Source organism: Garra rufa, chromosome 3, assembly GCF_049309525.1.
Source record: "Garra rufa chromosome 3, GarRuf1.0, whole genome shotgun sequence".
NCBI classification, from domain to species: domain Eukaryota; kingdom Metazoa; phylum Chordata; class Actinopteri; order Cypriniformes; family Cyprinidae; genus Garra; species Garra rufa.
In genome coordinates, this window is record NC_133363.1 from 40,495,573 (window position 1) to 40,509,414 (window position 13,842).

General features: G+C 36.7%; 1 protein-coding gene across 1 annotated transcript; it reads left to right on the plus strand.

The window, feature by feature from the left end:
* The first annotated feature begins 752 nt into the window (after positions 1-752).
* rxfp3.3a1 (relaxin family peptide receptor 3.3a1) lies at positions 753-2,251 on the plus strand. Its single transcript, XM_073837219.1, has one exon. The coding sequence runs from the start codon at positions 784-786 to the stop codon at positions 1,780-1,782; it is 999 nt and encodes a 332-aa protein (XP_073693320.1). The 5' UTR covers positions 753-783; the 3' UTR covers positions 1,783-2,251.
* Positions 2,252-13,842: the final 11,591 nt, after the last annotated feature.

Sequence of the window (13,842 nt, forward strand, 5' to 3'; positions counted from 1 at the left end):
AATCATTAGGATAAGTAAAGATCATGTTCCGTTAAGATATTTTGTAAATTTCATACTGTAAATATATCAAAACTTAGATGTTTGATTAGTAGGCTAATATGCATTTCTAAGAACTTTATCTGGACAACTTTAAAGGCGATTTTAGTCAGTAGTTTTTTTTTTTTTTTTGCACCCTCAGATTCAAATAGTTGTATCTCGGCCAAATATTGTCCTATCCTAACACACCATACATCACTGGAAAGCGTATTTAGTCGGCTATAAAACTGTACCTGTATAAAGCTTGACCAAAATGGATCCTTATGACTGGTTTTGTGGTCCAGGGTCACATAACCTAGTCTAATATTTATACAGCCTAACAAACGAACTGAGAATAAACTGTAAAGTATTTCTTCCCTCTGTTATATATAGACCTATATTTTTTTTATTAACGTATGTTATTTTATAAGTCTATATGATCAAAATTCTACAGCGAACTTGAGCGACTCACTAAGGTTTTGTAGCCTATATGTTTATTTGGCGTCGTCCTGTCAATCAAACGCGAAGACGAATCGCTGCTCTCGATGGGCGGGGACATTTAAAAAGCGCCCGACATAAATTCTAGCGCGCACCGCATTGTGCTCAATAGTTTAAGAACCTTGATCTTGTCTGTGTGGTGATGAAGAATAGGTGATGTTTAGCTAGTTATCAGTTAAAAAGCCTAAAATTAAGTAATACTTGATTAAACAATAGGTCTACTAAGTACATATGAATCTATAATTGCATATAAATACATTATTTGTCGTTATGGGCAACGATATAATGGGAGATAGTAACCAGAGTGGTGTAATTAACAGATCAATCAGTGATCGCGAGCGGTTTAAAAGCCTGGAAGACATTGATGTGACCGCCGATGGAAGTCCGGTTTTGAGGTGTATGATCTCCATCACCTACTCGGTGGTTTGCGTCGTGGGTCTGATTGGGAACCTGTTGGTGTTTTTCTTTATTCGCGTGAGGCAAGAAAGACGCACGTCGAAAATAAACTTTTTCATCCTCAATTTGGCCGTAACGGATTTTCAGTTTGTCTTAACTTTGCCTTTCTGGGCCGTGGACACGGCATTGGACTTCAGCTGGCCGTTTGGAGACGCCATGTGTAAGATCATCCTGTCGGTGACTGTGATGAACATGTACGCGAGCGTCTTCTTCCTGACCGCGATGAGCATCACACGCTACTGGTCAGTGGCTTCAGCTCTGAAGGACCGCAGCAGACAGACCAGCTGCTCCATCAGGTGGGTCAGTGTCGTGCTGTGGTCTCTGGCCACCGTAGCCACCGCGCCAACATCCATCTTCTCCACAGTCACTAACGTGGCCGGCGAAAAACTTTGTTTATTGCGGTTCCCCGACGGACAGTATTGGTTGGCGGTCTATCATCTCCAGAAAATACTAATCGCTTTTATTTTGCCCATGGCGATAGTTTCCATCAGTTACCTTCTGCTGCTGAGGCTCATCCGACAGCGGAGCATGAAGAACAACTCAAAACGAAGAACGCAAGTCACAAAGTCCGTCACCATCGTGGTCTTGTCGTTCTTCCTCTGCTGGATGCCCAATCATGCCATAACGTTTTGGGGCGTGCTGGTGAAATTTAATGCTGTGTATTGGGATAAGTCGTACTATATCGTTCATACTTATGTGTTTCCGGTGACTGTGTGCCTGGCGCACGCAAACAGCTGTTTAAACCCGCTTATTTATTGTCTTATGCGTAGAGAGTTCAGGAAAAAACTGAAGGACCTGTTTCTCCGAGTCTGAGAAACAAGTAAACGGTCGTCTTAGTCCTGTGGAACAAACGGTATTCCTTGTTGAAAGGGGTATTTTACCCAAAATTGTAACTTTTAAGTCATTATTTAGCCTTCTCAACCTCATGTTTTTCTGTCTGTGTGACTTTATTTCTTCACTGGAGCTCAAAAGGGATGTCAGCTCACAGGTTTGGAAGAACATGAGGGTGAGTAAATAAGGATACAATTGTTATTTTTGGATGAACTGCCAGTATAACAGTATAAGCTTGATGTACAGTTGTATTGCGTGAATGTCTATTACAACGTTGTTCTTGTGAAACATTTGTCGATATACAATGTTATCTGACTTTTGCGTTTAAAAACAACAAAAACGCCAATTACGAAATACCATTCAGTGCACCGTACTTGAACACTGACTCATCGTCATTTCTCTTCCATGAAATGTTAAAATTAATACAGTATTGTGCACTTTAGATCTCAGTTCTGAGGGGAATTGTGTATATCTTGTTGTTTTTGAATGTTAAATTAAATTAAAATTTGATTTAATAAAGACAGAATATATAAGAGACCATTAATGTTTCTGAGGATTATGCTTGAGCAAATATAAGGCTTTAGGTCAAAAGTCCAGTTGCACAAACAAAACCAGTCATAAGTGTCAATTTTATGAAATTGAGATTTATACATCATCTGGAAGCTGAATAAATACACTCTCCATTGATGTATGGTTTGTTAGGTTAGGATAGGGCAATATTTGGCCAAGTTACACTATTTGAAAATCTGGAATCTGAGGGTGCAAAAAAAATCTAAATATCCCAATGAAGTTCTTAGCACTGCGTATTACTAATTAAAAGTTATTTTTTTATATATATTTATGGTAGGAAATTTACAAAATATCTTCACGGAACATGGTCTTTCCTTAATATCCTAATGATTTTTGGCATAAAAGAAAAATCTATAGCTATTGCTATTACTACAAAATATGGCCGTGCTATTTAAGACTGGTTTTGTTGTCTCGGGTCACAAATGTGTTTTCCCTATAGTAGTGTTTTTGTGTTCATACACGTTCAAAATAAGATCTTAAATCTTTGTAAATTTCATCTTCCGAAATTAAATTCCAGTATTATCCTATTTTGCTTTAGCCACTGGGTAACAAGTGAGCATAATAAAACCACACTGACCCTGGTAGGTTTAAACCTAAAGGCTAAACTGTGTTTTCAGGAAAAATTATTGTGCCAAGGCAAGTTAGAATATTTGTTGGCAAAAACTGTGGTTTGATATTGTAGGATACTGCCTTTGATGTTGCTGCTTTCATAAATTATTTTGTGTTGCCTAGTTTTACGATTGAAATTGAGCTAAAAAGCAAATAATAAGTTGTTTAGTGGCAAGTTTGATTTTGACAACTTACCCCACATTGTGTGACAACATGCCGTGCTGGTCAATGAACAATGAATTGGTTCAATGAACAGCATTCTATTTATTTATTTACAGTATTTATTTACTGCCAATAAGAGTTAGATTCAATAATCTTTTAAGGTGTATAATCATACACAAAAATTTGACATTACAAAATAAACCTACCATAAGTAATATTTAGTACTGGGCAACGTTTAATCACAATTAATCGCATCCAAAATAAGTTTTTGTTTATATGCGTGTACTATGTATATTTATTACGTATAGATAAAGACACACACATACAGTATATATTTTAAAAATGTACATCTATATATTTATATTAATATTATTTTTATTATATAAAAATACATTTAATATATACACATATTTTTTCTTAAATATATACAATATACAAAAACTCTTATTTTGAATGTAATTAATCGCCCAGCACTAGTAATATTAATTTTAGTCTCCCCTTACGTTATATTTTTATCTCAAGCCATTTATAATGATTAAACAAAATTCTCAGCAACATCAGTTTGATGTTTTTACGTGACTTAATAAGGATGGATGATCACGCCAGCTGGTTGAGCAGAAGCCAAAGTTGAAATTTCATTCCAATTTGTCAATTCTCCTTGTCTCTCCCTCACACATTCTGAATTTCCCTCTCTCAGTGCTTCCCTATTAGTCTTGTCTCATTCTCAATTAGCATTACTGACAGACACTCCCACAAGCTCCCAGCCAAGATACCAGCCTGATCAGAGCTTTGTGAATCATAGCATTCGGGAATATATCGAGGAAAGCTTGGCAGAAATATGTTTCATTTAGTCGGGCAAGGCCATATCAGTCTCTGTGCACACATCCAAACGTGTTCTTATATCCAGTAGAAATGACAGCTCTGCGGCATGCAGTTAATTACCCAGAAAGGGGCGATCAGGTTCATAACTGATGAGAATGCTTAACGTCTTGTTAAATTGCGCTTGCTTTAAATCACTTACATAGTAAGGTAATGATGGTCATTTGCAGGCAATTTGGAAGATTTGAAAAGACAGTACATCTGCTGCTGTTTACCGTCACACTCACACAGGAGCTTTTTAATGGACACCCGCCACAGAAGTGATGCTCTTGATGATGTTTTGTTGGGAATGATACGTCACACTCCCGTGTTTAGTCTGTAGTGGTCAACGGACTGTGAGGAACAGTCTGGGCAGCAGTCAGTCTTTTTTTGGATGCAAATTCTTTCCCACTAAAGACCAAACCAAAAGTATTCTTTAAAAACAAAGCAGTAAGAGCAGTTATGGCTCCTGTAACTCGACTGCTCTCATTTTATGTGTGTACTTAAATGCCATTTTAATACTATTTGCTTACATATCTACAAATAGAAACAAAACCAAGACAAATTCTGCATGTGTCCTGTTTGTTTACACATTGTTAGTCTCTTCAAAGCAGCCTAGTTTTCACCAGTTCCATTATTGCTGTTGCTACTATAACAAACTTTCCATGTATTTTGCCTTTTGTCATGAGATGTGGTCACATATGTGAAGGTATGAAGTCGACTACCTTCCTTTAATTTTAAAGGGATAGTTCACCCAAAATTGAAAATTCTGTTATTAATTCATCTTCACAACACAAATTAAAATATTTTTGGATGAAATCTGAGAGCTTTCTGAACCTCATTAGACAACAACGCAACGCAACAGTCCATGTGACATCAGTGGTTCAACCTTAATTTTATGAAGCCACGAGAATACTTTTTGTGTGCAAATAAAAAAAAAAAACTTTATTCAACAATTTCTTCTTTTTCAGGTCAGTTCTCACTGTGCATTCCACAAAGCATCTGAAGATTTTGACAGAGAGAATGACTTGTAATTTTTTGCCCATCCTTACTTATTTGAACCAGAATATACAGACGATAAACTAAGAGAGATGGACGTTCTACGTCAGAACGCTGGCTCCTGTGTCAGCAGCACTTCACGCATGTGTTGTGGTACTTTAATGAATGCGCACTGACGACTGACAAGAGAAGAAATTGTTAAATAAAAACATTTTTTTGTTTGTGCACAAAAAGTATTCTCGTAGCTTCATAAAATTACAGTTGAACCACTGATGTCAAATGGACTATTTTATTGATGTCCTTACTACCTTTCTGGGCCTTGAATGTGGTAGTTGTGTTGCTGTCTATGCAGGATGATAAAAACATACCTGTGGGATCTTTTTTGCAAGATGCAAAATCCGTACCGCCATGTATGTTTCGTGACATATTCGATGTGAAATGTCCACTTAGTGGCGCTAAAAGAGTGTTCGTTTTTCCCCCTGGAACAGATAAATGTACATATGGCACGTTTTATGTGACGTTGGTTTTGTGCGTGTCACCACAGTTCTGACTTGAAATGTCCGTTAAGTGGCGCTATAACTCTTTGTGATGTTTTAAAATAACGTACCATCTGCAGTACACCTAAACCTACCCTATAGTATGAACAAAAGTGAATGTGATGTAAAAACGCAAACATGCCGTTTTAACTTGTTTTTATCCTAAGTATAATTCCATGCCGGCTGAGCTACCGAGCAAACTTGTTACATCTGGAAAGCGAAACATATGAGCTGTAATCATAACGCTTCACGAAAATGATTACAAGTGCTTGCTGTTTTACCGCCTCTAGTGTTCATTTCTGTTGGAAACTGACAGTGGCATATACTTATTGGTATGTATTTTGCGTCTTGTGAAAAAGTTCCCACAAGTACGTTATCGTCATGAGCAACGCAGGGTCAGAAAGCTCTCAGATATCATTAAAAATATGTTAATTTGTGTTCTGAAGATGAAGGTCTTATCACAAAGAATTATAGCGCCACTTAGTAATTAATAACAGAATTTTCATTTTTGGGTGAATACCTTGTTAAATGGCTGAGTGCTGTGTGGATGCGCATTTACAGGTTTGCACATGGATGTTTGTCAATATTAAAAAAGTGACTTTGGTCTCCTAATGAGTGTGCTAATATAATCAGATCCCCCACTGTTAACAGGATTTCCTGTGGAGTCATGGTTTCCTATTACTGAGTGGGTTAGGAGTTATGTTATACTACTCACTTCCTAATGCACATCATCAAATCAGTGTATTCCCATTATGGTCTAGATAAGAATTTCATCACATTGAAATTTAATTTGTCCCTTTGGATGTGTATTCAACCCACAGCATTTCAATATGTTGCTCTCTGCTCTTGGATGTATTCAGTAAATATAGTATAAACCAACCAAAAATCATAAGTGAATGTACTGTATTGCATGTATTATAGTTGACTTGCTTGTATTTTTGTACAGTTATTTATTACTGTTGTAATTTCTTTTATTTTTGTTGTAATTAAGCCTAATTGTTGACCTTTTCAAGTGAAAAGTAGAATCTATTTAATCATGTCTGTATTATTTTTTATCCTTGTAGAGAGGCTTCAAAGTCTGACGATAACTCATAATAAATTCTTTTAAAGTTCATAGAATTGTTTGAACAAGCTTTCAAAATCCAGCCATATTTTCAGTGTGATAACAACATCCATTGTGGTCTATGGAAATTACATCCATTAGGAAATTATTTCAAACAATTCAGAGACTAATTAAGCTTGGGCTTTATTTGCATAGGCAAATGACAGATGTGTTTGATGTTTTCAAATGAACACACAATGGATCCTCTCTTGCTGTTCACAATGATAATGACTTTATAAACCTTATTCAGGGTATTTTATCAATGTCTGTGTGTTTTCTGAATTTAACCTATAGAGGGTTTGCACTTACGCCATGATTTGGTCAGTTACCCGGATGCACGGCCATATTGGCGATGCTCGGATGTAAACAACAGCATGAATTGCACGGTTAATGTACTACTGAATATGTTGTTCCACTAATATATGCTGTCTAAACTGGAAACAAATGTGTGGAAGATGGTAAATCATATAGAGAAGGACTTAGTAAGCGGGAAATGGCACAATATTTTGACAAACTAAAGTTAATAGGTGGTAAAGATACATACAAGTAGAATTAATTAAGATAATAGCCTAATATTTCACCAACCTGACTGGAAATTATAAGAACAAAAACAAATGTTGTTAAGATTCTTGCCCTGGAAATCCTGGTTCAGGTTGGCCAACCACAAACACCTTTTGTTCCTCAGACTATTTGCACTATTCTCCTTGATTTGTTATTTGGTCTATAGTATTCCAAAATGTTTCTCTCAGTTTGACTAATTAGTACAGCCTAAAACATGACACTAATTGACCATTTTCAGCAACAATAATCAGCAAAATCAGTTCGTTCAAAATCAAAATCGTTTAGTTCTGCCAATATGGCCGATTAATGACTCATTCTGAAAATACTTTATATAACCTTGGTGATGCTATTACCAGGTTCAGTCAGTTGAGCTACAGTAACAATGATCAGCATTCATATATCATGTTTTTTTATAAGACTGTCTCAGACAAGAAAATCCTTCAGTGCTTCACTAAACCTTGTGAACTTGCCCTCTTGATCTCATTCCTGTCCCCTGTCTATTCAGAGATCTCTGGTATTGATCTTACTTCTGATGTCAAGACATCATTAAGTAGTCAAGTCAAGATTATTTATACAGCGCTTTTTACAATACAAGTTGTCAAAGCAACCTTACAGTATTAAAATAATAAAGTAAAATGTCAATAATAATGCAAGAGTTCCATATTGCAACAAAGTCAAATTGGGGAGGACTCATCTGGTTCCCATGGCCTTGTGCCGGTGGCCGTTTAGGGTAGGAGTTCTTTCTTGATGATCTGTCTCTGGGGTTCATCTAGTTGACATGGTATCCGCTGACATTCGGCTGTAGGTGTTGATCCACAATCTGCTCTTGGTTTGGACTGGATCCGGGGGACTGCAGTGACCATCTGATCTGGATACGGACTGGATCTGGTGGCTATGGTGACCTGGGAATAAGAAACATAGCATGGATTAACGTTTCTGCATTTGACATCGTGAGCATAGGTCGTAATTTCAATATATTTTTTAGATGAAAAAATGCGGTTTTGCAAATGCTAGAAATGTGGCTTTCGAAGGAAAGATTGCTATCGAATAGCACACCTAGGTTCCTGACTGATGACGACGAATTGACAGAGCAGTCATTGAGTATTAGACTGTGTTTTAGGTTATTATATGCAGAGGTTTTAGGTTCAATAATTAACACCTTAATTATTTAGCAGTAAAAAATTTCTTGCCATCCAATTTTTTATTTCAACTATGCATTCTGTTAGTTTTTCAAATTGGTATGTTTCGCCGGGCCGTGAAGAAATATAGAGCTGCGTATCATCAGCATAACAGTGAAAGCTAACACCATGTTTCCTGATGATATCTCCCAAGGGTAACATATAAAGTGTAAAAAGTAATGGCCCTAGTACTGAGCCTTGAGGTACTCCATACTGTACTTGTGATTGATATGATACCTCGTCATTCACTGCTACGAATTGATGCCGGTCAGATAAGTACGATTCGAACCAAGCCAGTGCAGTACCACTAATGCTAACATAATTTTCAAGTCTATTTAATAGAATATTGTGGTCAATAGTATCAAACGCAGCACTAAGATCCATTAGCACTAATAGAGAGATGCAACCACGATCGGATGACAGGAGAAGGTCATTAGTAACTCTAATAAGAGCAGTCTCAGTACTATGATACGGTCTAAAACCTGACTGGAAATCCTCACAGATACCATTTTTCTCTAAGAAAGAACACAATTGTGAGGACACTACCTTTTCTAGTATCTTTGCCAGAAAAGGGAGATTTGAAATTGGTCTGTAGTTGTTTAATTCATTGGGATCAAGTTGAGGTTTTTTAATTAGAGGCTTAATAACAGCCAGTTTGAAAGTTTTGGGGACATATCCTAACGATAGTGACGAATTAATAATATTCAGAAGAGGATCTATGACTTCTTTCCGTTTTTGTAGAATGGTTCCAACTTACCACTGTTGTTTTGATGAACTCTTGAAGAGAGGGATGGGGGGAGGAACAACGGAGTGAATAGGACGTAAAAGGAATCGCAATTTGCAAGCTAATCGGCTAACGGAATGCTAACTTGTTGCAAATCGTGGTTGTGGAATAAAAGCGAAACGGTTCGCGAGAGAGAAAGGAGAGCGGTAGTAGGCGCGAGTAGTGAACGTGAATGTAAATGCAAGTTGCCAGTGGCAAGCTAAATAACTAAATAGCTAACCCACTGCACTCGCGGTTAATGGGTAAAGTGAGCGGTCAGATTAGTGTGACGGATAATTTCACAAGTCTGTTGGGAGTAAAGCTGTTTTTAATTACTTTAAACAGCAGAGAGTAATAATAAGATAGAGATTTCTAAAGAAAAACAAGCTCCAGAAAGCTACAATCACAGAGAGCTAAAAACACAAACCACACGGCAGCTCAGCAAAACAGGAAGTCCTGTGGAAGTAGTGGAACTGTAGCACAGTGGAAAAAATGTTGTAGGATTTACTCTGAAAAATTCTGAAAATCATGGTACATTTTACAAATACTTACAATGAAACCACATGGAATTAAGCATGCAATTTTGATAGATTGAAATAATTTTCTGGTAAAACATACCCCATTATCTTTGTTGTATTTACAATAATGTGTCCCATTTCTTACAGCTCTGAAATGACATTACACTTTCATCATCCTTCCCTCCTGCATATGTGATCTCAAAAAGTCTGCATCCCCTTTCTGACACCTCAAGCTTAAACTTGACATGAGTGAAATATTCTTCCTTCCAGCTAAAAACTACCCCACCAAATTTCTCACTACCAGTTGAAGGTCGCACAGATGTTGCCTACAGCAGTGTGGAAATAATAGTGTTATGCTTGATGACAAGCCATCGTTTGTAAAAATCTAGCTCTGCTGATTCATGGTCTAAAATAAAGAGAGAATAATACTTTTTCTCTTTGTGGCAAAGGAAGGTTCTTCAGATTATAAAAAGGCAAGAAAGAGGTGGTTCTTTAAAGAACCTTTGACTGAATAGTTCTTTGTGGAACCAAAGATAGATCTTCTATGGCATCGCTGTGAAGAACCTTCTGAAGCACCTTTATTTTTAAGAGTGTACTCTGGTCAGTCTCCTGTTTCCGCCACTGAATTTTAAAAAAAGGGTAATTGCGACTTTTTTATCTCAGAATTGCAATTTTACATCTCACAATTGTGACTTTTCTATTCTGACTTTATAACACACAATTGCGAGTTACTAAGTCAGAATTGTGATATATAAACTCTGAGAACATATAAGTCTTTTTCTCCCTCAAAACTGGACTTTATAACTCACAATTGTGAGTTTATATCTCACAATTCTGAGAAAGTGAAAATTGCAAGATACAAACTCTGACTTTATTCTCGCAATTGTGATGTTATATCATGCAATTCTAAGAAAAAATAGTAATTTTGGGGCCTGGTTTCACAGACAGGGCATAGATTAAGCCAGGATTAGGCCATCGTTTAATTAGGACATTTAAGTAAAATTTTATAAACATGCCTTAGAAAAAACTTACTGGTGTGCATCTTGAGACAAAACAAAGGCACTGGCATGTTTAAAGATCATTCAGTGCAAGTTTCTTTCAGTTGAAACAGCTCAGATTTACATTTGTGAGATAAAAAGTTGCAATTACCTTTTTTTTTTTTATCTTTTATTCAGTGGCGGAAACAGCCTTCTGTAATTCTCTGTCCTGACTCCAAGTGACTGAAAAGTGATTAGCACATAAAGTACCTAAATAAACAAAATATTGTGAATGCTACAGTACATCAACATTAATTCTGTCATTATTTTATATAACTGTTTTCATCAGATTTTTTGCAATTATATTAAAAACTATGGTGTTATAAACCTTTAGAGGGAGATTACTAACATATGAACCTTAGTCATTCACAAAATTGCTTTATTAATATTGTTGTGACAGTACTTTGCGCATACAGGAAGCAAAATTTGGCAGTAAGAAAGTCATATTTCCTGCTGAATAACTATAAGGTTGACCTGAGGGCCTATACAAGGATAATCAGGCCTCTTCCTCTAAATCTGTCACTTCCTGGACAAAATTTATGATAACCAAGCAAAAAAAAGAGCAGACAATGGCAAAGTTTCATTTTGCTCAGGTGTCAATGAAATCAATCAGGTGTCAGCCTCTCAATTTATATAAATATATAAATGCATTTAAACTACTTTTGTTCAAGTAACATGTTCTATAGAAATCTGACATTTAAAAACTGACATTGTTCTTACAGAATCTCAAACGCCTCATTCACCAGTTTCATCCAAGTGTTTCTGGTTTCTCTTTTGTTCTTTTCAAGGCCAGAAGGGGGCAACACATCTCTTGAATGGCATAAAAATATAACCAATGATAGACATGCATTCAGGTATCTTCAAAAATAAAAGGTATGCAAAGCATTTTTGGTTTTTGTTTTGTAAACCGTAGCTCCGTTTGTTATTTAGAATTATTGTTTCTTTTTTTAATTTATGCAAACTAACAAACTTACATTTAAAACAAGAATGTTTTTGAGTTACAAATGAAAATATCATTAGCAACATAAACACTGGCGCTGCTATCAGAATAATGAAATTCGCTATAATATTTCGCTATAAACCTATTTCTTACGTAACACCTTTCTTTCCCAAACTGTATGGCTCCACCCAAAGCAATTCAGGTGTTGATATCAAATAAATAAATACCTTTCACACTAACTCCATGAATTGCCTCTATCTGAGACAAAGTCCAGCCTTTTTCCAGGTAAAGATGACGTCAGGCGCACAACAGCATCTCCTGTTGTTCCCTGCTACAATTTCAAACCCTGCTAGGACCACGAGGAAGTCCCGCCCTCTCTAATGTCTGATTGGCTTAAACGTAATGTATTCTACGCTCTCTCACTGCCATTGGGTTACGGCGTTGTCGGTAAGGAAACGGGTCCAGATAAGCCTGCTGGTGTTTCGCGTCAGGTGAAACTCGCAGTGTGTTGTCAGACGTTAAAAGTTGTTTCTGCGTTATCAAACTAAACCGTAAAACCTAACTGTTGTTGTAATTTATTCAAATTCTAACCGACACGCCACTGTTTATTTATACAACCAAAGAGAAAACATGAAGAGTTTGAAGTATCGACTGAAAAAGCATGAAGTTACCATCACAGTAAGTTACGAGTTTCCAACAGATTTGCTTGTTTTGTTTTTAATGAAAACCTCTGAACCGAAATTGCGCAGGTTTTGTTTCTTGCCATAGCTGATTAACGTTAGCCTAATTTACCTTTCGGTGTGTTATTTCATCTAACGTTTCTTCTCATAGTTGTTTTGTTCTCAAGAGGCTTTGCTCAGATCATTCAGCCTTATGGCAAATCTTTTGACACTTCATTATGTGTCACATCCACTAACAGGCCTGAACACAGACACCGGTCTTTTTGCGGCACGAATTAACGCCTATTTGCCGAACTTTGGGAAACTTTAAACTTGCCTCTCTCTGCAGTTGTAAAATCTTTTGTTAGCTGTATAAAGACGAGACTAGGGATCACTTTCTAGAATATCATATTGAGCTTCTGAAAATGAGTTGAGTTTTCTTTTCTTCGAGTATAACATTGAATCAAAAAACACAAACAGCCTTAATTCAGAAGCAGCTGATCCTTGAGATCTTCACCCTCCCCTCTTTTTAATTTCCATGTCAAAGAGCCTGGCACCCAGGCCAGTGTGGGAGGCTGCATGGGGGTTAGTTATTGAAGAGCCTTTTGAAGGGTTTTGTTTTTTCTTTAAAATTAAGGGATCTCGCTGTGAAGATGATTCAGAGGAACTGATGTCATGTTCACTCAGCAATTGATGATCATTTGCTCTCTTACACTATAAGCTCAGTTTTGACTTGATGCCTCTTTGACACATGGGAAAAAGCATTTCCACATGCTTTCGGAGCTGGACTATTGTCACTGGTTGCCCTTTGACTTAACAGAACACAAAGGACCATGGGAGCACACCCTCTCTTTTTGTGACATGTCTGTAGATTCTTTCAGTGGCCGGAATAGTTTTCTCAGAGTTTCAGCAATCATTCAGTATGTTTACACACACACACACACACACACACACACACACACACACACACACACACACACACACACACACACACACACACACACACACACACACACACACACACAAATATTTCAATCTTAATCAGAGTGAAGTGTGTTATACTGTATATTAGAACCATATAAAACTAGATTTCTGGAATCTGACAGTTGGTATGTCTCGACATATGCACCTTATTCAAAATATCCATTGTAACTGAACATTAATTTATATCTGACATCTTTTATCCAAATAAAGATAATTTTAGGTCATGTTAGATATAGAAGAGTGTGAAAATATTCTTTAATTCCTTCTTGTCATTTCTTGTATGGGATCTCTTGTAAGGTTTTATAAATGTTAAATGAAAGGCCATGGCCTACCTTTGTAAAATGTTTCTAAAAGGGATAGTTCACCCAAAAATTAAAGTTGACATTATTTACTCACCTTCATGCTGTTCCAAACCTCGTAAAATAAACAAAGACATGGAAAAAACAGTGTATGTGACATCAGTGGTCCAATCTTACTTTTATGAAGCTATGAGAATACTTTTTGTGTGCAAAGAAAACAAAAAAACGTTATTCAACAATTTCTTCTCGTCCCTGTCAGTCTTTGAT